General features: G+C 36.3%; 5 protein-coding genes across 5 annotated transcripts in view; 2 read left to right on the top strand and 3 right to left on the bottom strand.

The window, feature by feature from the left end:
* HELRODRAFT_173284 (hypothetical protein) overlaps positions 1-759 on the bottom strand; it is a gene marked incomplete at both ends in the record, with an annotated part of 1,152 nt that extends 393 nt beyond the window's left edge. The window contains one exon of the mRNA XM_009019889.1: positions 567-759. Coding sequence (XP_009018137.1) covers positions 567-759 — 193 coding nt within the window. The remainder of the gene's footprint in view (positions 1-566) is intronic.
* A 1,133-nt stretch (positions 760-1,892) lies between these two features.
* HELRODRAFT_173283 (hypothetical protein) lies at positions 1,893-2,951 on the bottom strand (the record flags this gene model as incomplete). Its single annotated transcript, XM_009019888.1, has 1 exon — positions 1,893-2,951. One exon carries the CDS (start codon positions 2,949-2,951, stop codon positions 1,893-1,895), a length of 1,059 nt encoding a protein of 352 aa, XP_009018136.1.
* A 2,832-nt stretch (positions 2,952-5,783) lies between these two features.
* HELRODRAFT_173282 (hypothetical protein) lies at positions 5,784-8,414 on the top strand (the record flags this gene model as incomplete). Its single annotated transcript, XM_009019887.1, has 1 exon — positions 5,784-8,414. The coding sequence occupies one exon, from the start codon at positions 5,784-5,786 to the stop codon at positions 8,412-8,414; it is 2,631 nt and encodes an 876-aa protein (XP_009018135.1).
* A 1,588-nt stretch (positions 8,415-10,002) lies between these two features.
* Positions 10,003-21,571, bottom strand: HELRODRAFT_187050 (hypothetical protein; the record flags this gene model as incomplete). Its single annotated transcript, XM_009019886.1, has 25 exons — positions 10,003-10,455; positions 10,655-10,801; positions 11,219-11,425; positions 11,593-11,689; positions 11,799-11,899; positions 12,885-13,035; positions 13,148-13,248; positions 13,457-13,660; positions 13,775-13,858; positions 13,999-14,076; positions 14,450-14,629; positions 15,153-15,314; positions 15,672-15,842; positions 16,035-16,122; positions 16,225-16,340; positions 16,419-16,544; positions 16,768-16,878; positions 17,084-17,197; positions 17,276-17,447; positions 17,652-17,776; positions 18,058-18,229; positions 18,365-18,424; positions 18,527-18,904; positions 19,237-19,367; positions 21,512-21,571. 25 exons carry the CDS (start codon positions 21,569-21,571, stop codon positions 10,252-10,254), a joined length of 3,540 nt encoding a protein of 1,179 aa, XP_009018134.1. The 3' UTR covers positions 10,003-10,251.
* Positions 21,572-24,323: 2,752 nt separating this feature from the next.
* The window catches only part of HELRODRAFT_191881 (hypothetical protein), a gene marked incomplete at its 5' end in the record, with an annotated part of 4,737 nt that continues 1,560 nt past the window's right edge, over positions 24,324-27,500 (top strand). The window contains 10 exons of the mRNA XM_009019885.1: positions 24,324-24,554; positions 24,799-24,934; positions 25,093-25,248; positions 25,395-25,508; positions 25,585-25,807; positions 25,926-26,051; positions 26,366-26,634; positions 26,911-26,966; positions 27,051-27,125; positions 27,240-27,497. Coding sequence (XP_009018133.1) covers positions 24,324-24,554; positions 24,799-24,934; positions 25,093-25,248; positions 25,395-25,508; positions 25,585-25,807; positions 25,926-26,051; positions 26,366-26,634; positions 26,911-26,966; positions 27,051-27,125; positions 27,240-27,497 — 1,644 coding nt within the window. The remainder of the gene's footprint in view (positions 24,555-24,798; positions 24,935-25,092; positions 25,249-25,394; positions 25,509-25,584; positions 25,808-25,925; positions 26,052-26,365; positions 26,635-26,910; positions 26,967-27,050; positions 27,126-27,239; positions 27,498-27,500) is intronic.

Below are 27,500 nucleotides of genomic sequence, written 5' to 3'. Positions count from 1 at the left end.
TTTCAATCACAAATAATCAGATCATCATATGATCATTGTGCAGCTCAAACATCAGTCTCTTACAGTATTGTGATTAATTCAGCAAGAATTTTATTTTTGAAAATAAAATTTGATGAATTTGTGTCTTATATTCACGTATTTTACATGCAAATTTTTGCAAAAATAGTAAGTCTGTCAAGTGGCAGATCTAAACAACCGTCACAGGAGGGGTCAAATTTTTTCAGAAAAGTTGACAACCGGGGAGAATTCCAAAAAAGTCGACGGCTGGGGGGGGCGAAAAGAATTGAATTCTAAAAAAAAAATGAAGAGGATGTGGAAATTTTCACCAAAACTGTGAAAAATTTTCTGTTCTCATAGGAGACAAACATTTTGACGTACATTTCTACTAATGTACTTAAATTGTCGTTTTTCCCTTCAAAGACACTTTTTCCGTAAAAACAACGACTTTCGCTACCTTTCAACCCAAATAACGCTCACAACAGGGGGGTCAGTGTCCCAACAACGTTTCCTTCCTTGATCCGTCACTAATTATATATAATTACTTGAAGAAAAAAATTTCCTCAAACCGTTAACGAAATATCCAGCTCCGTATACACAGGTCATTGTGTCAGTGTCCGCGCACTCAGCAGCTCCAGTTGCACTGTCCTCACAATTCAGGCAATCGTAACAGCTGAGAGTAGAGACGAAATTCGCGGTCATCATCAGTCTGAGGACAAATGACAGCATCCAAATGAGAAGCTTGCAGTGGAGTTGGGACATTTTTTGGGTGTTGTTTGGCTCGCTTGGATGGCTTTTCTTTCTTTTGGCTGTTATTTCGGATATTTATTTTTCTCCTTGGAGTGAAAACACTATTCATTTGCTATTTATTTATTTTTCAGTTTATCATAATGATAATAATCACTGTCACGTAATTATATTGACATTTCAATCATTAACCAGATTTAAAAATCAATAAAATTTTTAGATTGCGTATTTCAAACATAAAAAGCTGCTCTACTCCATAAAAGGTTATTCACTTACTACCACCGGCTAGTCAGATGATGCTTCCAAACTTAAACTCCTACAAATTATAAATTAAGAAAATTATAAATAAAACTGATCTACTAGAGAACTGTTTCCGAGATAAAATACTTTAACATCGAGAGCTAAACAATCTAAATGGGTTTGTCTTTACTAGCCTGTATGTATATAATATTATAAAAATACGTATGTGTATATATATATATATATGTGTGTGTGTGTGTTTGTGTGTATGTGCGTGTTTTTATGTGTTTGTTTAGAGAGAACTTTAGCTGTGAGCAAGAAAAGAATACAGGGCTTACGCCAAGCTAACTCTATGGCAATGCATAATGCATAGCCAATGAACCAACATAGATACATGCAAGTATATAAATATATATATATGTATGTATAATATATATAATATATATATATATACATATATATATATATATAGAGAGAGAGAGAGAAAGAGAGAGAGACTTTTGACAGCCTATACGTTCAAACCACGGGTGAAACAGACAGACAGACAAACAGACAGACAGAGAGACAGGTAGACAAACAAACACACGACGAGATGGTAATTTATGTTAGGAATACAGGAGGGTTTTTAAATGTTACGAAAATAGTGAATATGCTTCGGGGCTTTCATTTTAAATTTTGAAGAAAAGCGATCAAACGATATTCTATTTTTATTCACATTAAAAACTGAGATGATAGTATGAAAAATGCTTCGAATTTCAAAAATATTATTCAAGTACACACGTTGCTACTTTAAAAAAAAACCATATCATTGAATATTTGTGATGAGAAAAACAGAAGAATAGTCTGTCTGTCACGGGTCCGAATATTTGATTTTCAGTGGGATGATTAATTAAATTGTCTGTCGGAGATTATCTGTAGGAGGCCTTACCGCCACCTCTCAGCCGTTGTTCGTCGAAGGGGGCAGCGCAAGCCATCGTGCTGTTGCTCAGCCTGAGAGCGTGACAGCGAATGGCTTCGTTCAAAATCACCCCACACTCCTCACTCTCGAACAGCCATTCCACTTTCTCCACTTTGCTGATGAGTTCTTCTGGCGGGATCTCCATGAGTCGCAGGCCGCAGAGAAGGAGGGTGGGGGCCAGCGGCATCCTCTTGCATCGGTCGCAGTCGATCCAAGTGACCAGGGCGTAGAAAACTTCAATCTCACTCGATACCCTCAACTGATCGTCGGACAGGATACGGAGGAGAACTTCAGGATGCAGCCAGAGGAAGTGTCTCGTTCGACTGATCTCTCGGAAGTTGTCCAGAATGAAGCAGAATATCTTTTCGCGAGTTTTTTCGAGGCAGCAGTGGTCGGCGATGGCGTAGTGGTAGAGAGCGTTCTGAACGGTCACGTTGCATAGAAAGTCGATTCCATTCTCGACAACCTCCATCAGGCCCAACTCGCCGCCTGCTCTGATCACGTTCGCCACGTTCGACGCGCACATCTCGTAATTTTTACGCAGGTAGAGATATTCGAGCAACATTTTCACCGTCTCCACAGGAAATTCGCAGAGGTCGATGTTGATGGCTGATTCGTTTGGAAATTTGCTGAAATTTTCGCAGCAGAAGGGACTGTAAGCCGCCAGGACGGACTTGTGGGCCTTGATGGTGCCGTCCTGACATCGCATTATGACGTCGCACATCCTCTGATCCTGCCACAAGTTCACGATGAATTCTCCAATTCGCTGACAGCCGGCGTCGAACTCTTCCGAGTGTTTGTCCTGCTGGGCCCCGCCCTGCTGACCGGCACAGTTGTATGCACTTGCCATTCCTCCGCGCTGACCTCCACCACCACCGCCGCCACATCCCTGGCCTGGCGGGTTGCCGCCGATGCCGTTACTGCATCCACAGTTGTCGCTGAAACCGAACGGATCCTCGCCGGGTTTTGAGCTGATGAGCTCCTGGCTCGGTGACATGCAGGCGTTCATCTTTGCTTATCTTCTTTTTTTACTCGTTTTTCTTGTTGCTACTGCTGTTCGTTTGTTTGTTTGTTTGTTTGTTTGTTTGTTTGTTTGTTTGTTTGTTTGTTTGTTTGTTTGTTTGTTTGTTTGTTTGTTTGTTTGTTTGTTTGTTTGTTTGTTTGTTTGTTTGTTTGTTTGTTTGTTTGTTTGTTTGTTTGTTTGTTTGTTTGTTTGTTTGTTGTTTGTTTGTTCGTTCGTTCTTTGTTTGTTCGTTCGTTTGTTGTTATTTGTTGTTGTTTGTTTGTTTGTTGTTATTGTTCATGTGGCGGTTTTTAGTATATAATTTGATTTTACTGTTGCTATTTAAGCTCCGTAACAATTATCAATTCGACAATTGCAGAGCTGTTTAAGTAGTCGATTTCCCCTCTGACCAGGTTTAAATTTCTTTTTGGAAACCGGTCCAAAGAAGCTCTCGTGATGTTGAACTTTTATGATCTCACAAGAAGATATTGACTGTAAACAAGCCGAGAAAGAAACTCCCAATGATGGTAGTTGTTGTTGTTGATGTTGTTATTGCTGTTGTTTACTTGTTAATGTCGTCGCGAATGTTGTTCTTGTTGTCACCAACTCATCAAAAAAATGCTTTCGCCTCGAATCTGCTTCCCAAACAGTGAAGGTTCCTGAGTTTGTGATTGTCTCTGAGGTTACTGAAATGAGATTCGCCTCTGTCTACGTTTCTGTGTTGGCCGCTCGCGGAGATGTGCTGAAATATCAAAGATAATCTGAAAAATAAGTTGAAAATTCATTTAATTTCACTTTAAAATTGATGAATTGGCAAGATTTTAAATGATAAGATGAACATCATCTACAATGAGCCTACGAACGTTACAGCAAATTGCTATACTAAACCTATACTTTAGTTAATCATTTACAAAACAAATCGTAATTAGTTATAAAAAATAGAATGGTTTTCTTGAAATGAATTAATTTAATAATTATTTACAAAACAAATCGTAATTAGTTATAAAAAATAATAAAAAATAGAATGATTTTCTTGAAATGAATGAATTTAATTCGCCAACTAAAAGCCCATGTACTGCTATCCTATTCGAAGACCTACGATTCTAATGCTCTGAAAATAAATTTCTAAGAAAGACTATATAAAATAAATGGAAAATAGATTAGTGGAATAAATTTTTTTCTAATGAAGAATCAGAAATAACAACTACAACTTCGTAATTACGAATAATTTTCGATAATTATAGATAATTATTATAATAATTATAGATGTGGGCGGTGCAATGGTTCAGCGGTTAAAATTATTATAAATAATTATGAATAAAAAATAATTATGGTTACATGTATAATTTTATCAGATGGTTTTTCACCTGTTAAATATTATTTGGTAGTGTTTTATGTTTCAACGATTTATAAACGTATCGGTCGAGGATTAAACTAATTACGCTTACGTTAAAATATTTTATTTAAAATTTGAATAAATTTGCATAAATTAGTTAATTGATTAATTGTTTGATTGGTTGGTTAACTAGTTATGTTTGTATCTATATATGTATGTATGTGTGTGTGTTGTTTTTCGTTTAAATAAATCGCAAGTCAATGACGTCATGAAGAAATGTTTTGTTTGCGGTGAAAATAGTGATGTATGGGTAATTTTGTAAAAAAAAACTTCTAAAAATAAAGTTAAATTTCCCTTTAAACACACTCGCATACACACACGCACGCATACACGCATACATATGTAGATAAAGAAATAGATACATACACAGATGCAAGCATGTACGTATTCACTGACACACACTTATGTTTATGCATTTATATACACACATACATTCACATACACATACAATCACACACACACATATACACACACTCCTGCACACACATACGCAGACAAACACACGCACACGCATGCATGATTTTCTTATGAAAATTTTTTCTGAAAATATCATCCAATCAATATTACGAAGACGGACCCTTATTTACTGAGAAATATTCATGGTGGGTGTTTTTCGTTTATTAAATTTCTGGGAATACCCAAAAATGTAATTAACTCATATCAATACCTCATCTACATGTTGTAATTAACGTACATACACGTACACGTATACCGAGAGAGAGAGAGAGAGAGAGAGAGAGAGAGAGAGAGAGAGAGAGAGAGAGAGAGAGATGAAATTGTTTACCAAAGCTGATGGATCCCAGTTTTTGGAAACTTTTTTTGTGAAATATTTAGGCAAGTTAAAAATGATTATGAAAAAATGGACCGGTTGTTATAATTATTTTTTTTTCATTACGTCATCATCAACGTCACCATCATCATTTTCGCAGAATTCGAAGTCACCATGGCCGTCATCATCAACAACTTCCTCTTCTTCATCCTCCTCATCATCATCATCAGCAGCAGCAGCATAATCAACAACTTCCTCTTCTTCATCCTCGCCATCATCAGTATGGACGTCCTTAGCTATATATAACTTGCTCCACGCGCGCATATGCGAGGTGAGCGCTTGTATTTCAAGACAGGCGGACAAATGTTGATAGTTTTTTTTTTATTGGAGAGCCTTATTTAACACGTATTAAAGTTGATTACAATAAAGTCAGTGAAGAAATATTATGAAACTATTTAAAATAATTATGAGACAATATTATAAGCCTTTTAAGTTTCGGCTGATACCAGTTTAAATATCAGTTCTTTATGATTTAAGTCATTACAATTTTCACGAACGGTATGCACCCAACTTCCACCAAATCTTCAATGAAACCACTACCACCACCACCACCAACAACAACAACAACAACAACAACAACGTAACAACAGCATTAATTTTTGCATTAACTACAATGGATGTTTACATCAACTCAAGCAACACATCAATAAAAAGGACATTAGCAACAAATACTGCCAATTACAACAGCAACAACAACGACAACAACGCCAGCAGCAACAACAACAGCAACATCACTGACATCTATAGTCTCAACTTCATCTCAAATTATCTCTCCCCAGCAAAATTAATCATTGAATCGACACTAACACTAATTTCTCTAATTATAAACGGATACATCCTGACAGCCTCGAGCAGAATTACAAGATCAGACAGGCTAACATGCCTCAGACGACAGTCGCTGTATACAATTCTCTTCATCAACTTGACCGCGGTTAACTTCATAAGCACTATCTTCATGTGGTGTTCGAATAATCTATTCATGCTCTCCTTGCTGTTGAGTTGGCTGCCGATATCAATTGAAAATTTAGGCTTCTGCAAGTTCATGGGCGTCTTAATGTTCATCAGTATATGCTCCGTAATCATTAACATTGCCGCCACGGTCATCATTTTTGGTTTCTCGCTGGTCCAGTGCGTGGCCATCAGCCTGCCCTTGAGACAGCTGACGTTGTTGAGGAAGAGGAACGTGTCTGGGTTTCTGTTGGTTTGCTGGGGAGGTGTTTTCATCGGCTGGCTGGTCGTTTTGGGGGTTTTGATGGTGGTGTTTGTGGAGGGGGATGGTGCGTCTGATGAGGGAAACCCCGCCGACGATGGGTTGAAATTGGGTGGTGTTGATGATTTGTGGTTTCAGGTGCAGACTTTGAACAACAGTAAACCTTATAAACTGATAAACTTTTCAAACTATTCAACACACCGCAACGATAATAATTCAACATTTCCCGACTCAAACGCATTTTCATGCCACTCCTATTCCAGCAAGGTCTTCATCGCTTCGTTCATAACCTGCGTGGCATTTATAACGGTCTTCTACTGCCTCTCCGTTTGCTTGCTACTGACCACTTTCTACCAAATAAGAACAGTCGGTCGTCGCATGGCTTCCTCTCGTCAAACGCCACTAAGTAACTCAAACGTCAGCGACAAACCAATCCGAAATTCGATTCAAAACTCGATTCGAGATCCCATTCGAGATACGGTACGAAATACAACTCAACATTCAGTGCAAAACCAAATTCAGGATCCGATTAACCAACTGACCGAGGCTGGTACAATTGTCGGTATAATAAAGAAAGACCGGGGAAATTATTGTTGGAAGTGCTCAAGAAATAACAATACGAGTGGCAGTAGCAGTAACTGTTGTAGCAGCAGCAATTTCAATCATCAGAATATTGGAAGTAGTAGTAGTAACAACAACAACGACAACAACAACAAAATCGAAAGCGTTGATACAAATTTGTTTGCATCATGTGAGCACACACAAGGTCATAAACTTCGAGTTTCATTCAATTTAGAATCTGATGGAAAGATTAACAAGAGAAAATACACTTGTGTTTGTGGTTGTTGCTCTGACAAGAATGGTATTAGTAACAGTATTTGTTGTATTAGCAGTTGTATCTGTGATATTAGTAACTTCTGCCCGTGTATAAATAGTGAACGCGGGCGAAGTGAGCATAGTAAGAGGATTAGGAATAAAAGAACGCGATGTAGAAGCGGTAGACAGCGTTGCTGTGATTACAAAAGTGTTTCTAAACCTTGTAGTTGTATTAAAAGCGCTAATAGCTGTAACAATTTAAGTAGTAGTGGTTGTGGTAGTAGTAGTAGTAGTAGTAGCGGTAGTAGTAGTAGTAGGAGGAGGAGTAGTAGGGTTGGTGGTAATGATGATGATATTGATAGAGCCCAAGCTAATGACAGCAGCATACACATCAACAACAGAACAGATGATGTTAATGTAATATCAACAACAACATCAACAACAACAACATCAACTGCAACATCAACAACAACAACATCAACAATTACATCAACATCAACAATGACATCAAAGAAGATACAAATATTACATACAACCTCATCAGCAAGCAATTTCATGTCAGATCTCCATCCGATGACACACGTGCTAAGTGGCCAGCGTGATAAAATCTTCAGCATAAACGACGGAGAGAAGAAATCAAACCCAATGAAACAAAACGCAGAAAAAATTTCATCCGCAGTTCAAACAAATGCCCGCTCTACAAATTTTAACAGAAAAACAAAAACATCTGAAACAGTACCGAAAGTTGTGTCAAAAACAACAACTCTGCCACTATTTGGAGCCAAGAAACAAACAACGACGAAATTGAGCTATACAACAACAACAAAACTGAAACATCCAACAACAACAACAGCAACAGTAACAACAACATCCACAACAAAACCCACAACAGCAACAACAACAACATCAGTACCATCAACAACATTAAACGCCACAACACGTAACGACAAGAAAGCCTTCATTACAATTATGGCCCTAACGACGATTCTTACCATCTACTTTCTACCAATGCTGGCATTAAATATTCACTCGATTCACCATACCGATTCTGAAGACAGCACAACTCTGTTCTACTTAATTACCATACTAGCTTACTCGAAGTACATCGTCGATCCGATAGTATACGGTTCTCGGATGCCGGAGTTGAACTACTTAGTCGAATACTTGAAGGTGTTGAAGAATCGAATTTTATCGATATTTTGTTGGTCATGTTCTTAGGGGATGTTACATCGGGTTATACCGACTAAATTCGGTTTATATCGATACAGATATTTATTATAAGGATTGAATATTTGTTGAAAATAAGACCTCTTTGGTGTTGTATGTCGTAAAATCTTATTGATATCATTGGCCAGGTTGACTCGTTAACATTGTTGAATTATTGTGATTATTGAATAAATAATTATACAAATTAATAGATAGTTGAATTAATAAATGAGTGAATAAATGAAATAATAAATTTTGAAAAAATACGAAAAAACCAACAACAAAAGAAAAAAACAGCTTGAAACCTGCGAAAACCTCAAGTACAGGGAGATGTGAAGCCAGTAAAATTAATGCGCCCACACGCTTCTGCCACCAGATAATTGCTTTGCTAATTATAATCACTTCACAACCGGAAAAAAAAATTTCTTGAATCCATGGTTTTGAAAAATTCTTGAAAATTAAGAAAAAAAAATGTTAAATTATTTCACGAGAGTTTTTGTCATTAAGGCTTTTTTAGAAGTATTTTTTCAACTGCTATTATTGCTATAACCACAACTACTGCTCCTACTTCTACTACTCTTACTACTACTACTACTACAACTACTATTACTACTTTTACTACTACTACTACTACTACTACTACTGCCGCTGCCGCTGCTGCCACTACTACTACTTTTAAATCTTGATGAATATTTTAATTTCAACGTCACCAACATCAGAACCACATTTGTCATATCTTAAGAGGAGGAAATCTTTTCAAACTATAATAATAATAATAATTATTATTATTATTGTTATTACAATGAATAAATAAAATAATAATAATAATTCAAATTATTATTATTATTATTGGTGTTTTTTCTATGAATCTAATACTTTTTAAGGTTATATAATGGACTTTTGAATACATGATCGTTTGTATGTATGTATGTATGTATGTATGTATGTATGTATGTATGTATGTATGTATGTATGTATGTATGTATGTATGTATGCATGTATGTATGTATGTATGTTGTATGTATGTATGTATGCATATGGGTTTCCACGCTATCTATCACTTCCCATTCAATTATTCTGTGCTGTGTTTTACTTTAACGCGAAGCGAAGCATCAAACATGAGCTGGCGAATTTCTGGGAAAAGGAAAAGCAAAAAAGGAAGATAAGGAGGAAGAGAGAGAGAAAAGAGGAAGAGAAAGAAGAAAGAGAGAGAGAGAGAGAGAGAATATGCAATAGAAACTGCAAATGTTTTTAGGATGTAGATATTAGATATGATGCTAATAAAAGAGTTTCAAGTGATTGTGATTGAAAACATCTGCTCATTGGCTTTTCTTCGGAAGAATTTTTCAAATTAAAATTGTAGTAAGAGAGAGAGAAAGGGAGAGGGAGAGAAAATAATAGAGAGAGAAAATAAAAGAGAGAGAAGGTGAAAGAGAGAGAGAGAGAAAACAATGATGAAAGGTAGCCGGCTATTTATAGTAACAGTATTTTTTGCGCGGTTTGTTTGGAAAATTTTTCTCATTTCAAGAGATGGAGAGAAAGTTAGAGTAAAAAGAGTGAAAAGAAAAAGAGAGAAGAGAGAGAGAGAGTGAGACGGAACTTCGTTTTTTGTCCTTTATTTGGAAAAGAATTTAAACCACCCGCCGAACAAAATATGAACCAAAACAAATGATCTCAAAAAAATTAAAATCGTTATTCTCAGTAAATTATTCAATCTACGTCATCATCATCATCACCACCATCATCATCATCACCATCAACTTTGTCATCGTCATCATCACGATCATTGCCAACACCATCATCACAATCATCATCATCGCCACCAGCATAGTCCCAGCAATCGCAATCATCATTTCTTATTTCCTAAATTTGCGAGATAAAGTTTATAATAATTGCCCCTGAGTGACATGAGGTGGGCGTGGCTTCCTCTCTCAACGACCTTGCCCTTCTTCAAGTAGAGTATGACGTCAGCGTTGACAATCGAAGACAAGCGATGTGCGATGACGATCGACGTTCTGCCTGCACGCGCTTTTTGTAGCGCTTCTTCTACGATCTGTTTGTTGTTTAGATATATGAAGATGAATTTTAAATTTTCAAAAACATCGTCATCACCTGCATCATCATCACCCTCACTCCCATCATCATCATTATCATAACCACCACCACCATTATTATCATAACCACCACCACCACCACCATCATCACCATCATCATCATATAATAAATAAATGAAGCCAGAAGGTAACAGCAACCGATTCGCTGTGAGAGTCGAGAGCAGATGTGGCATCGTCTAGTAATAATATTTTCGGGTTTCTCAAGAGAGCCCTGGCTATGGAAAGCCGTTGTTTCTGGCCCCCACTCAACTGCGTGCCCCTGCTTCCCACATTCGTGTCGTAGCCCTAAGTGCGTTTTTGTGCCATCTCTATTACGATTTCATCATCACCGTCGTCTTCATCATCATAATCATCATCAACGTCATCATCATCATAATCATCATCTTTATCGTCGTCGTCGTCATGATCATTGTGGTCAACTTTGGAATGCCTGTGGCAATCTTGTAAAACGATATATGGAGACAAGTGTCTCACTGGAATTCCAATACATCACGTGTCTTTATCTGCACTAAATGTCGTCATCGTTGCCTCATAGTTGCTGCTGCTGCTGCTGCTTCTGCTTACGTCATCATCTACGTCACAAATAAAATCAACCAACCAACCAACCAACCAATCAATCAACTAACCAACCAACCAACCAACCAGCCAATCAACTAACCAATCAACCAACCGACCAACCAATCAACCAACCGACCGACCAACCAATGGTAACGAAATAATGAATTCATGAATGTTAGCAGCTCTGGCAGCCGCTTCAATCTCTTCTTGCGGCACTTGTCTAGTGTTGTCACCGTATGCGATATTCTCGGCGATACTTATACCGAATAGAATCGGTTCTTGCAGGACGATACCGAGCTGGCTACGTAACCAGGTCAAGTTCAACCTCCTCACATTCACTCCGTCCATTTTCTGATCGTGACCATGGCGAATGCAACAACGATATTAATAATAATAATAATTATTAATAATTTTAATAATATTAGTATTAACAATAACAATAATAATTATAATAATAATAATAATAATAATATCAATAACAACAATAATAATAATAATAATAGTGATAATAAACTGACCACACTTCCGTTTGCGACATCGTAGAACCTCTCAATTAACTGGACCACCGTCGATTTCCCGCCACCGCTTGGCCCAACAACGGCCACACTTTGTCCCCTTCATAACAACAATAATAATAATATTGGCCATTATTATTATTATTATTATTATTATTATTATTATTATTATTATTATTATTATTATTATTATTATTATTATTATTGACCTTTTGACAGCTAGGGAAAAGTTTTTGAGCACCCTTATCTCTGGCCTCGTCGGATAGCCAAAGGTCACGTCGGAGAGTTCAAGTTCGCCGTGACAGGCGGTCTGAATGATGATGATGGTGGTGATAGTGAGGATGATGGTGGTGATAGTGATGATGATGGTAGTGGTGGTGATGATGATGCTGATGGCAAAGATGATGGTGGTGGTGATAATGATGGTGGCGAAAAACTAAATTAGAAAGATAGAAAAAAAGAAAAAGAATGGTACGTCAAATGATTAATGGACGAGTGAATGAATGAATGAATAAATAAACGAACAAACTAACAAAAAAACGAACGAACGAACGAACGAACGAATAAGTGAACGTTTGAAAAATTGCTTGGGAGGATGTTCATAGTATTGACGCACATGCGATGAAATTAATTTTAGACCAGCACGCACGTTATTATGCTTCCCCATCATCATCGTCATCATCACCATCACCGTCATCATCATCGTCGTCATCATCATCATCGTCGTCATCATCATCATCACCAATACGTACTGGTATCAAGTTTCTTCCTCTGCACTTATCATCATCATCATCACCACCACCCCCATCGTCATCATCATCACTATCGTCATCGTCGTGGTCGCCATTCTGATGACGTATTTCGGGTTTCCGGTTGATGAGTTTCAGCAGGTTTTCCGCGGCCGTGAACGATGACGTCAGTTCCGGCAGATTGGCGTTGGCTCTCCCAACTTCGGCTGCCATCACTAACGCCACAGTAAGGATTCTGGTGATGATGAGGATGAAGATGATGAGGATGAAGATGAGGAGGTTGAAGATGAGGAGGTTGAAGTTGAGGTTGAAGATGATAAAGTTGAGGATGAATTTGAGGTTGATAAGAAGGTTGAAGTTGAGGTTGATGAGAAGGTTGAAGTTGAGGATGATGAAAATTGAAAAATTGCTAAAAATCATGAAATCGAATCAAACGATGGTTCGTCTTGTCATAGTTATGATCGTTCTTATCATCATCATCATCAACACCAACGTCATTTCAACATCATCATCATAATCACAATCTGCCAAAATCATAATTATAACCACTACAAACCGGAAGACGACTTCAAACTCGGTAATTTCCTGAGAAACGAGCCACATACCGAAACCGACACTTACGATCTCGATACTGCAGCTGCAGAACCAGACGAATGACTGGGACAGGCCTATGATGTTCGCTCTATGCTTCGCTTCCCTGACGATGATGACGATGATGATGAGGATGATGAGGATGATGATAATGGTGATGACGTAATTAATCAATCAAACAACCAATCAACTATCCAACAGCCAGCCAACCAACTAACTTCTTCATGGAATTGAAATGAGATTTATAGCTCTGCAAAAAATATTCTTCCTTCCTTAGCGATGCAATTGTCCTTATCTTATCTATGGCCTCTGAAGCTACCTATTGTAAAAAAAATCAACTTTTGAATGGTATGAATGAATAAATGAATGAGTGAATGAATAAATTAACGAATGAATGAATAAATGAATGAAAAAATAAATGAATGAATAAATGAACAAATGAATGATGATTCATCAAACGGTTGATTGAATGATTGATGCGAAGGAACATAGAATCAAACGAATGAAATGATTGACAGCCAACGAACCCGGCCACTAGCTTCCGTTCTGGCATGACTTTTTTTCTCATAGGTGGTGTTCATGTAGCCCTGTATGATCCCGGCCGTGATCGTAAGGGGCATAAGGGGTAGGACAGCAAGCCCCAACTGCGGCGATGAGATTAGGGCAACGAGAACGCTGCATATGACACTTGAGACTGCAGCCGCAAGGTATAAAATCGTGTTACCTGTAGCCTGTGTTTGTGTGTGTGTATATGTATGTTTGTGTGCGTGTGTGTGTGCGTGTGTTTGCGTGTGTGTTTGTGTGTGTGCGTGTGTGTGTGTGTGTGTGCGCGTGTAATTTTTCACCATTTTTATTCTAGTGGCTTCGTCAGCAAGCCGACTGGTTAGAGATCCAACTTGGTTGGTCGTTTGGTCGAACCAAGCAAGCTCCTAGGAATTTATTTTTAATTAATATTAACTTTTTTCGTCATCATCATCGTCATCATCACGATCGTCCTCATCATCAGCATCATCATCAGCATCATCATCGTCGTCGTCATCATCACCAACGTCATCACCATCATGGTAACCTGATGCAACATGGCTCTGTAAGCTTTACCCCTTACAATCAATGTTAACGATTCGCCAAAGTATTTCAACATGAATAGCTGGAAGGTAGAAAAGAAAAATAAAAAACAATAAAAACAATAAAAACAATAAGAATAATAATAAAATTATTATTAAATGGCGACATACGGATACGGTGGCGACTGCACAGGCTGCAATGCCGAGGCAGACGATGCCGATCGAGCTGCTCGTAACACCCTTCATGACATCTCCGAGTTGAACTATGACCTTGACGATTAAATTATGCAAAATTTCATTATAATATACATAATATAGTATGTGATGGTAAAAGTAATGGCGTAATGGCTAAGGTCGATTACAATTCAACACGCATTGGTTCACTAGTCTTTTAAGCTTATACTTCGGAGCTTATACTTATAATACTTAACTTATTATTATTAATATTACACTGACCCCAATGACGTAGCTCATCATGAGGGAGTAGATGGGCCAGGTGGTTCCAAGGATGAGCCCCCCAACGACGCCCAGAAACAGCAGGTACCACTGCTGGCCGTTCAGAGAGAAAATATCGCGAAGTGCCCGCGAATGAGTCGGTGAGAGGAGAGTCTCGAGTTTTGATTTGTTGTTCTCTTGCTGTTGTGTCATTGGTTGGTTGATATGGTGATGGTTATTATTAATCATTATTTTGATTATGATTATGCTATTGTAGTTATTACTATTATTATTGTTGTTGTTGTTGTTGTTAATGGTTACTATAACCATGACTGACTTCAGAAGCGTCGTAGAGACTGCTCGCTTCAGTTCCCGTCCTCGATCTTCGCCTATCATCCAGGCCAGGGACTGTTAATTATAACGTTAAGTGACTGCTACGAGTATTTAATTTGTGGTTTTTATGATTAGTTCGTTCGTTAGTTAATTAGTTAATTGATTGGTTAATTAATTGGTTGATTGATTGGTTAATTGATTAATGTAAAAGATGACCCACCGAGCAACGTGTTACCGGCCATCGTGTCTGTCCTCACATCTTCCATCATCTGTCGAATCAAATTTTTATAAAATAATTTCTCGCACCGCCAACACCGCCATCATCGTTCCTCCTTCACGGTTCTGCATTCTCAGACCTGCACCATAGAGAGACAAAAAAAACCCAGCAAACCTGAGTGGACACCAGTTTGTGGTAGAGGCCTTTCCTCGCCAGCAGCTCCTTGTGGCTTCCAAACTCTGAAACCACCCCCCTGTCGACCACAAACAGCACGTCGCATTCCTTAACTGTCGACAACCTGTGGGCTATGATGATCGTCGTTCTACCTTTCGCCGCCTGTTTTGATGGTTTGTGGATGAGAGTTGGTGGTTGGCAGCTGGTGGTTAGTGGTTGAAAGTTGGTGGTTGGCAGCTGGTGGCTGAAAGTTGGTGGTTGACAGGTGGTGGTTGGTGGTTGGCAGATAATTTATTGAAATACTTTTTGGGGAAGATTAATTTATATATTTTATATATACAGCATACGGCGTCATCAAATAATGTAGGGTAGAATAAAAGTGTGTGTATGCCTCTCTATGTCATAGAAATTGGTTTAAATTTAAAATACTTAAAAATAGAACTTCCCCCATGTAACAATCTACGCTCTCTCAAAAGAATTCACCCCTTATTAATATCCCACACACGCCCCCTCCGTAACCTTATCCAGGGCAGCTTGGACGGCAGCTTCACTTTCGTTATCGAGAGCCGAGGTACATTCATCGAGGAGGAGAATTTTTGGCTGGCCTACAAGAGCCCTGGCAAGTGAGATTCTCTGTTTCTCACCTCTGCTCAGCTCCGTGCCTTGCTCGTTTAGTTTCGTGTCGTATTTCTATGGAGAAATAGCAATTGGAGGTTTTAAATTTATAGGCTTGAGGAACTTTAGCGCGTATTCAGATAAGAAAATTTAACAACGATGCTGTTTTCATTAATTTTATTGTATTAATGTTTTAATCTGTACTCTGTCTAAGACGTAGATAGTGTTTTGAAAATTTGTCACATCGTAATATATTGGTTAACAGACTTCGGGTAGGTTCATGATGAAGGAGTGAGCGTCAGCTTCTCTAGCTGCTTTCTCGATCTCTTCAAACGTAGCGTCCGGGTTGCCGAACCTAAATTTGTAAAATACGACGAAAATAAACAAAACATTTTCTCTCTCTAAATTACAATAAATTTCTAAAAATTAAAAATTTAAAAATTACTTCCTGATTCACCTAATGTTTTCCTCAATGGTCGTAGCGAAGAGGACTGGATCTTGCGAAACGACCCCGATCTGCCCTCTGAGCCAGGCTATGTTCAAGGTCCTTACGTCCACTCCGTCCAACTTCACCTAGTTTAAAAGATCATTCAAAATTTATTAATTATTATTAGAGAGATGAGGAAGAAAAAGCAAAAAAGATATACTGACCAGGCCTTCGTCTGGGTCATAAAACCTTTGCAGAAGTTGTATTGTTGTACTCTTGCCGCAACCGCTGGGCCCCACAAGGGCCGCACTTTGACCAGGTTTGATCTGCAAAGTAAGGCCCTTCAAGACCTTATAATATCATAAATTATTTATTTATTTATATCATTTATAATTTACTTAAATTCGTAATTTTCATTTGTCAGAAAAATATATTTGTATTTTACAAACATTAATCTCGTTACGATTTAACAGATCGGTGCACCGATTGCTAAATCATTCAACTGATATTAAATAATCACTCAAGTATTAATCGATCGATAATAATCGGTCGGTTCTTAACACGAATACTTACCGGAACATCTTTCCGGGCCGGATACCTGAAGTGGATGTTTTCAAAGGATACGAGGCCTCGAACGTTCTCCAGCTTCTCACCGCTCTTGTCACTGCTATCTATTTCAGTTTTCTGGGATAATGATGATGATAGTGATGATGGTAATGATTTCAAATAAAACATATGTAAACACAAACAGTGATATAGACGTTTAAAAAAAAGTGGATGGATGAATGGATAGAGATGAATGAATAAACAAACGAACGAATGAATGAATGAATAAAAGAATAAATAAACGAATAAATAAATAAATAAAAGAAATGAATGATTTTCTAACTGCTCGGATGATTTCGTAGATGCCAAACGCGGCACCTTGCGAGTCGAAGACGTATTCAAGCAGAGCAGTGCCAAAACCGAGTGCTCTCAAACCCTGCATCATGCAGCCTAATAACTGGAAGGAGGAATAATTATAATTATTTTTAATAATTAGTAATTAATATAAGGCCAGCAGAACAAATACAATACTGACAACAAACATGAACCCTGGGTTGATATTCCCTTTACTTATCATTGATCCGGTTAGGAAAATAGTAATGCCTGCTATTGTGAAGGTAAGAAACCAGGGAACTCCCTGTCCAAATGATGAAGCTATCGCCGATTTCACACTAATTTTACGCGCTTCTTCTAAAAGCTTTCCATACCTGACAATGTTTGATGTGATTGGAATGAAAAAATTAAAAAAAAAACATGTTTAAAAAACTACGAATAAACTTTGAATAAACTCAACAAAAACCAACCAGCGAATCAGCTAGCCAGACAAAGAACCATCTAACTATCCAACCAACAAACCAACCAACCAATCAACCAACCGACCGACCGACCAGTCAACCAACGAGCCAACGAACCTGGCACATTCTTTATCCTGTCCAGCGAATGCAGTGACCACCCTGATGTTCATCAGAGCTTCCTCTGCCACTCCCCCTGCTTTAGCGTATGCATTCATCTCACGTTCCGCGTATATCTTCATCAGCTGGTTTTCAATTGAAGCATTTTAACTAATTACGGCATGCAGTTACAATGAAATAATAACGAATCAACAACCAGTAAATATAGCGTAGCATTTGTTTTTACAACTCTTTCAAGTGTTTCTCGAGTGTATTACCAACAGCACACACATGTACCGTAAATCAAGACCTCCAACAACATTACGTCTGATAGATAATCGAGAATCACTTCGCATTTGAAATCAGTCGCTGCAACGCCGGTGTCAGACACCTTAATCGTTACACCACGCCACACAACAAAACCTACCCTGGTGGTAACGGCACTGACGACAGCAGCCACAGGCAGCAGCACGCACATGAACAGCGTCAACTTCCACTCGTTGATTAGGCAGATTACTAATCCGGCGATAAATGCAGAGAACCAGGAGAGCATCATACTTACTTTATTCCCGATACCGATCTCATATTTCGTCACATCCCTGTTTTTGGGGGTTGAAACAAACTACAGTGAAATTGTGTCAATAATTATTAACACTGTCAATATTATTATTATTATTATTTAAATAAAATAATAAAAAAAAATATTATTAAATAATAAAAAAACAAAAACAAACTGCGTCAGCCTAGTGTTAAGTTCTCCGCCTAGATGCACATCAAAGTAGCCGATGTTCTGTCTTTGAAAAAATTATTTAAAAAAATTGTGTGCATGTATGTGTGTGTGTGCGTGTATGTATGTGTGTGGTGTGTGTTTGTGTGTGTGCGTGTGTGTGTGTAACCTCAAAATATTTTCAAAGGCCAGGAGACGAACTCTTCTGGTGAGACGATCGGCGACGATTGTGAAGAGGAAGACGTGGAGGTAGTAGTTGACGATGATGACGACCGCCACAATTGAGATTCCTATTGAGACCCTCACAGCTGAATCGCTGACCTTCTTTCTACATTCCTCGAGTGTAATGTTTTTGGTTACGTTGTTGTTGTTGTTGTTGTTGTTGTCTTGGTTGAATTTGTTGAAAAATTGGTGGTGTTGGTGGCGGTGATGCTCGAGGACGTACGGCCACCGAGTTAGTTCGGATAGGAAATCGTAGACTAAGCTGCTCGTGTTGGCCTCACTTCCTCCGCTGTCCGTCTGGTTTTCTACTATTTTTTTACATCTTCTGAATAAGTGAGTGAATGAATGAATGAATGAATGAATGAATGAATGAATGAATGAATGAATGAATGAATGAATGAATGAATGAATGAATGAATGAATGAATGAATAAATGAATATGTGAATGAATGGATGAATGAATGCAAAATATTAATTGTTTATACCCAAAGTTTTTACACGCCCATACTTTAAATGTATGTTAACAAACACTCGAGATTTCTTTAAAAATAATTTATGACAAGCGTTTCAACATTCCCACCGCCATCAACTCATTAATTAATTAATTCATTAATTAATTCATTCATTCATTCATTCATTCATCCTGATTCGACTTACAGATACTCGGCGTAAGAATCTATAGTATCAGACATGATGACGTAAGGCCCCTGGAGAGCTGAGCCCTGAATCACAGCGCAGAGAATACCGATAAGTAGAAGGATGATTTCGAAACAACTGGCGTATTTGTACTGCGTGTGCGTGTGTGTGTGTGCGTGTGTGTGTGTGTGTATGTAAGTGTGTGTGTTGGAATGGAAATAGGTTAACTTTGTCGAACACTCTTGGTTTAGTCGGTAATGTAGACGAAGTTTAATATACGGATAAATATTTTTAAATAAATTTGTTTCCGATAGATTTTACATTATAGTTTTGTTAGGAATTTCTCCATTTCATTCATTCTGTTTACGCACTCCTTTTCAATCAATCGTTCAATTATGCACTTTTTTATTTACTCATTATTTCATTCAATTCATCAATTAATTCACACACGCACACACACATACAAATTTCCGTAACTCACCAACTGGAATATATTAACTTTTTTATTTTTTTTCTTCTTCTCTTCACCCTCCAACCCCTTACCACCACCACCACCACCACCATCATCATCATTACTACCTTCACCACCACCATTATCATCACCAGCACCGACGTAATCGTCAACATTCTGGATGATGACGTCATCAGAATCGGATACCGACTCTTTACCGATTTCGAAGGCCTTGTTTCGGTAGCCTTCGTTCGACGATAATACGATATTTTTGCTATAATTACTATCGACTTTATTATTATTATTATTGTTATTATTATTATTAACTATATCATCATCATTTATATTATTATTGTTGTTGTTGGTGGTGTTATTGGTGGTTATGACTACAGCATTCTCAATGTTAATAGTAATAGAAGGAATGGTCAATGTATTCTTATTCATATTACTATTAATATTGCTGCTGTTGTTGCTGATGTTGTTGCTGTTGTTGTTGCTGCTGCTGTTGTTGCTGTTGTTGTTGCTGCTGCTGTTTTTGCTGTTGTTGTTGTAATCCAAAATAGCGATGAGTTCTATGCCGTCCATGGTGTGGAGTTTAGAAGTTTTTGAAAGAAAAAAAAAGTTTCGAGAGAAAATCCCTTTTTTGTCAAAAAAAATTTTTTTTTAAACGAACGGAGATTATTATTTTATTATTATTTTATTATTATTATTATTATTATTATTATTATTATTATTGTATAGCCAATGTAGAATCGATAGATTGAACACACACACGCACACACACGCACACAGAGTCGGTAGGGAATAAACTTTGAAATAAAAAAATAATTTATTTAATTGATTAAGTTATTTATAACTAATTGAGTCAACATCGACTGGATGAAACCATTTCTAATGTAAATGAGATCTTAAAACGTAATGTCATTACTATTTATATATTTATACACACAGACATACATACATACATACACACACACATACACACATACATACACATACATAATACATACACACACACATACACACATACATACACATACATAAATACATACATACACATACATAAATACATACATACACATACATAAATACATACATACACATACATAAATACATACATACACATACATAAATACATACATACACATACACCGTCGTTATCGTCTCTTCACCTTGTTACTAATAAAATTATGATAAGACAATAATTGACAGATTAGTAAAATATTTTCAGTTATATAATATAAACACGCGAAGACATATTAAATTATACATGCAAACATTTATTTAAATATATATATATATATAGAGACATATATTGACATATATATTGGTATAAACTTATATTTTCATGATAAGGTTATCAAAAAGACAGATGTTGATGGGTTGTTTGGATCGACTGAAGGAATAAATGAAAAAATGAATGAATGAATGAACGAACGAACGAACGAATGAATGACTAAAAGAATAGTCTAAAAACTGTATCAAAATCGAATGAATGTAATCAATATTAGACTGATCTTAATACAATCAAAAGAAACACCGAAAATTGGAGAAAAAATTAAACATCATCATCATCGTCGTCGTCATCATCATCATCGTCGTCGTAATCATCACTATCATAACTACTACAATCACAATCAGCATCGCTATTGCTATAAATAAAACCAATACTTTCATCATAATCATCATCTCCATCATCATTATCATCATGATCAAGTTTGCTTCTAATTGGTTCCTCGCTTTTAAAAACATCGTCCGTTTTATTTATTTCGTTATTATTGCTATTATTATTATTATTATTATTATTATTATTATTATTATTATTATTATTATTATTATTATTACATTTCTTCTTCCTCTTCTTCTTCTTCTTCTTCTTCTTCTTCTTTTCATCGTCGTCTTCATCCTTCTCGCTCAAATCGTCGTATTCGTCCCCCTCTATATCATCACCGGCGACATCATTATCATCATCGCCATCATCATTGTCATCATTTTTATTATTGTTGTTGTTGTTACTATATTCATCATCATCATCATCATCATCATCATCATCATCATCATCATCATCGTCCTCTTCGTCATAAATTCCATCTTTTCGCTTTTGTCTGTTTGCACTGCCATCATCATCAGCACCTTTATTGTTATTATTGTTATTGTTATTATTATTATTGTTATTATTATTATTGTTATTATTATTATTATCATCTTCGTCGTCGTCTCTACCAATGTTATCATTGTTCTTATATCGGTCGCTGTATTTTCTATGCTTGTTTCTATGATGATGATGATGATGACGATGATGATGATGTTTACGACGACGATGATGATGATGATGATGACGATGTTTATAAGCATCATCATCACTACCATCACCATCATCATCATCATCGTCATCATCATCATTATGTTTATGACGGCTTTGATAGTGGAGACGTTGATTACGATACGAGGAACGATCACCATCATCATCATCATCATCGTGGTGGTCATCATTATCATCATCACCATCTCGAACATCATCATCATCATCATCACCATCGTCATCATCATCATCATCATTATCAAAGTTTTTATTCTGTTCTCGATAATCAAAGTGCTTATCATCTGATAGGAGGATAGCTTTCTCAGATTTCATTCCTTCGTTCCAATTGTTCTTTCTATCTTTTTTATTATTATTGTTGTTGTTATTGTTGTTATTTTTATTATTGTTATTATTGTTGTTGTTATTGTTATTCATTTTATTATTTTTAGGAGAATCAGAACCTCCATTCCATTTTAACTTTTTACATTTGTCGCTTTTGAAATTCCCAAACTGACAATTATTATTATTATAATTATTGTTATTATTATTATTGTTATTGTTGTTGATGTCGTTGTTAATCATGTTATCTTTACGTGTTTGAAGTGTGTTTTGATAAGGTCTTTCGACGGATGACTGTCTGTCCCTCATTCTCTTGAGTGCATTGTTTTTGTCATATTTAGGTTTACCATTTTTAAATTTATTATTATTGTTATTATTATTATATTTATTATTGTATTTATTGTTATATTTATTATTAATTTTATTAATGTTGTTGTTGTCGTTGTTGTTGTTGTTGCATAATTTGTTTCGACGACTGCATCCCAGGTTGTTTTTAACGTTGTAAAAATTACTTTTATCGTCATCGTCGTCGTCATCATCGTCACCGTTGTTTTTGTTAGTGATTATGACGTCACCATCGCCGCCGTCATCATCATCATCAGCACCATTCTTGTCGTCGTTCTCGAAAATGTGGCCGTTAGCGGTCATGACGTCATGGCGACCGTTGTTGTTGCGGCTGTCAGTGGTTGTGACGCCATCGTCGTTATGGTAGTAGAAGCCGTCATTTTTTAGTGTTTGACTAGGAAAGAAAAGGAGAATTTGCATGCAGTCAACAAGATTTTCATAAAAGTCTGCCAAAAAAATCTTTGAACCATTTGAATCTTCCTCCTTTGAATTTTCAGCAAACTCATCTTGGTAATGATTAAGATCGTCATGGTGATGATCTGAGCTAATTTTATTGAAAATTATTGATGGATTTACGTCACCATCATCGTTGAAATCGTCAATGACGTCATCAAGATTAGTTTTCGCTTTTAAGAATCTATTTCCCATCTCTAGATTTAACAAGGGATCCATGTTATGAACAAAGTCTGCACTATTTTTGGGCCTGTCCTGTTCAACTGTTGCTGAGTTTGATTGGGGGTAGTTTTGGGTAGTTTCATGAGTTTCTTCGTTAGGAAATTCGTTGCCATCATCATCTTCGTCATCAAAATAGTAAGTTTGATTGAGTTTTAGTTTCGGTGGCTCGAAAACTTTCAATGAAAAATGACACAAATGTACGAAAAAGAGATAGAGGACAAATGAAATGAAGTGGAAGGCTAAGGAAGAATAAAAAAAAATTTTAAACAAAAAATTTTAAAAATATTTTAAAAAATAGAATAAATATGATAAATAAACAATAAAAATTGATATTTTGAAGAAATTAGTTAAACAGTTTAAGCAACGTTATTTCATCTCCAATTTTAACTTTTTAAGAAATGATTTTATTTGCTCACCATACATGCATTCGTTCTAAGTCAAAAATCTTAATAATATAAAGACAAATTAGAGATTTTTTTTGCTCGATTAATGGGATCTTTGACTAATTCAACTTTTTCTTCAATAAAGTAAAATTTAGTTCGGGAATTAATTTTTAAAACGATCTTGAACTTGAGATTTCGAAATTTTTTTTATAAAAACCACGGTATGTTTTTATTTGAAATGTGAATGTAAGTTCTGACCATAAAAAGCTAAGTGAAAGTAAAATGCTTCAAATTTTTGAATATGTAATTTCAGTGCTTTTCATAACGTTTAATATAATTATTATATTGTAAATTAAATGTTTATTAAAAATTATTTAACAATTAAACACAAAATTTAGTATTTCGTTAATAAATGAGCACTTTTAATAAATTTACCAGCTAAAATCTTTTCTATGTTTAAATACCTTCAGTCCCTTTAAATGTAACTAAATTTTAACTTCGACCTAAAATCTTTCAAAGTAAAACATCCTAAAATGAGCTTATTTCGCGAATATTTAACAAAAATCTAATAAACTGCTTTTACTAAAATAAAATATAAATTTAATTTCTAAAAATGTCTACTGACAGCCTTAATAACAGCAACGAAGTCGTCGCGACGGATGATGATGCGTCGGACCTTGATGATTTGGAGTCCAGTGTAGACGAACGTACGTTAGTCGTCCTGCAGTTTTTAGCGAATTTTCCAGCAGAAACGATCGCTTGGTTTGTTGAAAAGTTGACGGACCCCATTGCGAAAGGTGGAGCCGAGTTGGATGTCAGATTCATCAAGGATAACAAGAAACAGGTTCTGTAAATTTTTTTACTACAAAATAAAATTTTAAACTGACTGAATGGTTTAAATTAGTGAATTATTTCTGTTATCACTCATATTATTTAATATTTATGGTAAGAAAAATTGAATATGACCAAATGCATATTCTAAAACTTAATTAAACTATGTGTTTGTAGGTAGAGTGTAGGTAGGTAGACTTAAAAATCCCTAATTACAATAATTAGGCATTAAATTTTCTAATATCTTACATACACAGCGTCAAATTTATGCAGTGGGGGCCAGTGTTAAACGTCTGCTAGAAGGTGCAGAAAGGATGGGCTTGAAGAAACGTTTTCAGGATGATACAATGAGAGATTTTATATTGTGCAACATTCACTTGTACCAAGGATCCAGTAAGTATGAGTATAACAATAACTATTATTTATAACTATTATAAATTATGATCAGTTTTTTTAAATAAGTTGTGTTAATTATGTCTGATTGTGATAAGGGTTTTGCTGTTATTTGAGAAAAATGATAATATCTGCACTGTCTTGTTATACATTTATAGATGATTTGGACAAGTTTTTATCCACAAGAGAAAAACAGCAAATAATAATGCATGAAATTGAGTCAGTCAGGTTCAAAATGCCGGAGGGGTCCAGTGAAATTAGTGTAAAAGGTTTTCTGCCTGGTTTGCCCAAACTTTTTAAAGATCAAGTTATATGTTAGTGGTGATGGTTGCACGGATGATGTAGATGATATTAATGAAAATATATACCATTTTAATGGTAGTATATCTTATAATTGTCATCATCGTCACCAACATCATCGTCATCATCACCAACAACAACGTCGTCATCATCTTTCAAGTTTCAGCATGCAGGGCCAAAAATCTCTTGACCTACTTCCCATTGCACGACAAGAGGGATTTAAGGAAACTAATAAGAAATTGGGTCAGGTCATTTTGGAGTTTTCAACCTTTAGGTAAATAATAATGAAATGAAATAATAACAACGATATTAATAATTATTTCTATCATCATTCTCACCGTCACCATCAGATGACATCCACGATTACTTCGGTGACAGCATCACCATTTATTTCGCCTTCCTTGGTTTCTACACTACTTTCCTCCTTCCCCCAGCTATACTCGGAGTCTTCTTCTATTTACTATCTTTTTTCATTTCGTACAATATTATTGGATTTTTCTGCATCTTCAACATCATTTGGTCTTCCATATTTTTAGTCCTTTGGAAAAGAGAGAGTTCTAAACTGGCTTATAAGTTAGTTAGTTAAAAATTGTGTGTGTGTGTGTTTGCTATAATAACTACAATATTGATTATGATAATAGTTATTAAAAGGTTATAAATAATTAATTTGTTATTTATTGTCTTTTGTTAGGTGGGGCTCGATAAATCACTCGAGGTTCGATGAGCCACGGCCTGAGCTATGGAGCGAAGAAATTTGCACCAATCCCGTCACTGGAAAGTTCGAACCTTTTTGCGATTACAAGTCCAAATACGTCAAGTTAGTGCTGCTATTTCGGGTTTTTGGATGAACGAATGAATGAATGAATGAACGAACGAATAAATGAATGAATAAATGAACGAACGAACGAACGAACGAATGAATGAATGAAATAATAATGAAATGAACAAATAGTTTTACAGCTGAATTGTTGAGTTAAAGAGAATATGTAAACTTATTAGTAACCAGGTGTTATTTTCAATCAATTTTTAAATTTTAGTTTCTCTTTATCTCTCTTTCTCTTTTTTTCTCTCTCTCTCTCTCTCTCTCTTTCTCTCCTCTATTTCAAATTTCTTTTTCAAATTTCATAAAAGGTTCTACACAATCTCCCTGCCGATCATTATCGTCTGCCTAATCGTCTCCCTTTTTGTCGGAATCACCTACTTCTGGGTAGAAGACTCCATTCGAAATTGGGCATTCAGTGACCTAAATAAAGTTGACCTACATTCAGGGGATTACCAATCTATGACCTTGCCGTGGGACGCGTATGTAATCTCGGTTATGGTCACCATCGTTTACGGCATGGCTATATACGGTCTCGATATAGGCTATAGGTACCTGGCTGTCAGGCTTAATAATTATGGTTAGTAGAGGGGTGGTGTGGTTTTGATGATAGTGAAATGATGATGATGATGACGATAATGGTGATGACGATGATGGTGATGATGACGATGATGAAGAGAAGTATAATGGGGTTATTGACGATGGGGATTGAAAGTGTGAAGACGATTTTTTCATTCATTTCATCATTAATCGATTCTTTCATTCATTTATTTGTTCATTCATTTATTCATTCGTTCTTTCATTCGGTCGTTTATTCATCCGTTCATTCATTCATTCATTCATTCGTTCATTCAAGAAAATCACAGACTTCAAAGTTCTTATGAAAATTTTCTCATTGCTAAACTTGTCGTCGTGAGTTCTATTATTAATTATCATTATTATAATTATAATTATTATTATTATTGTTATTATTAATTATTTGTTTACTTATTTCAGTTTAATTTCGTCAACTACTTCTGCAACCTCTTCTACATTGCTTTCGTCCTGAGAGATTACAACCTTCTCCAAAAGGTTCATTCATGTTCATGCTTACACGCACACACACACACGCATACACACACAAACATGCATACACACGCACACACACAAATGTTCACATGCATACATATACGCACGTGCCTACAGAATTTGGCTACACTCCTCATAACATGGCAAATCATACAGCAAGCTCAAGAGACCGTCGTACCGTATTTCACCTACAAGTACAAGAAGTACAGGGTGCTGGGTAAGTTCTCCAGTGGCAGTCATATTAATCTGTGTAAGAAGGACAATGATGAAACAATTAACAAGAGCGGTGGGGCCGCAAATGATGATGATGATGACCTGAAAATTGCTGAGAATAAATATCAGATTGAAAAGGATGCCACAAAAATTGATTATCCGGTT

The sequence above is a fragment of the Helobdella robusta genome (assembly GCF_000326865.2).
Source record: "Helobdella robusta unplaced genomic scaffold HELROscaffold_26, whole genome shotgun sequence".
NCBI lineage: Eukaryota > Metazoa > Annelida > Clitellata > Rhynchobdellida > Glossiphoniidae > Helobdella > Helobdella robusta.
The sequence above is the reverse complement of the archived record's forward strand: the minus strand, read 5'-3'. Positions and strand labels throughout refer to the sequence as shown.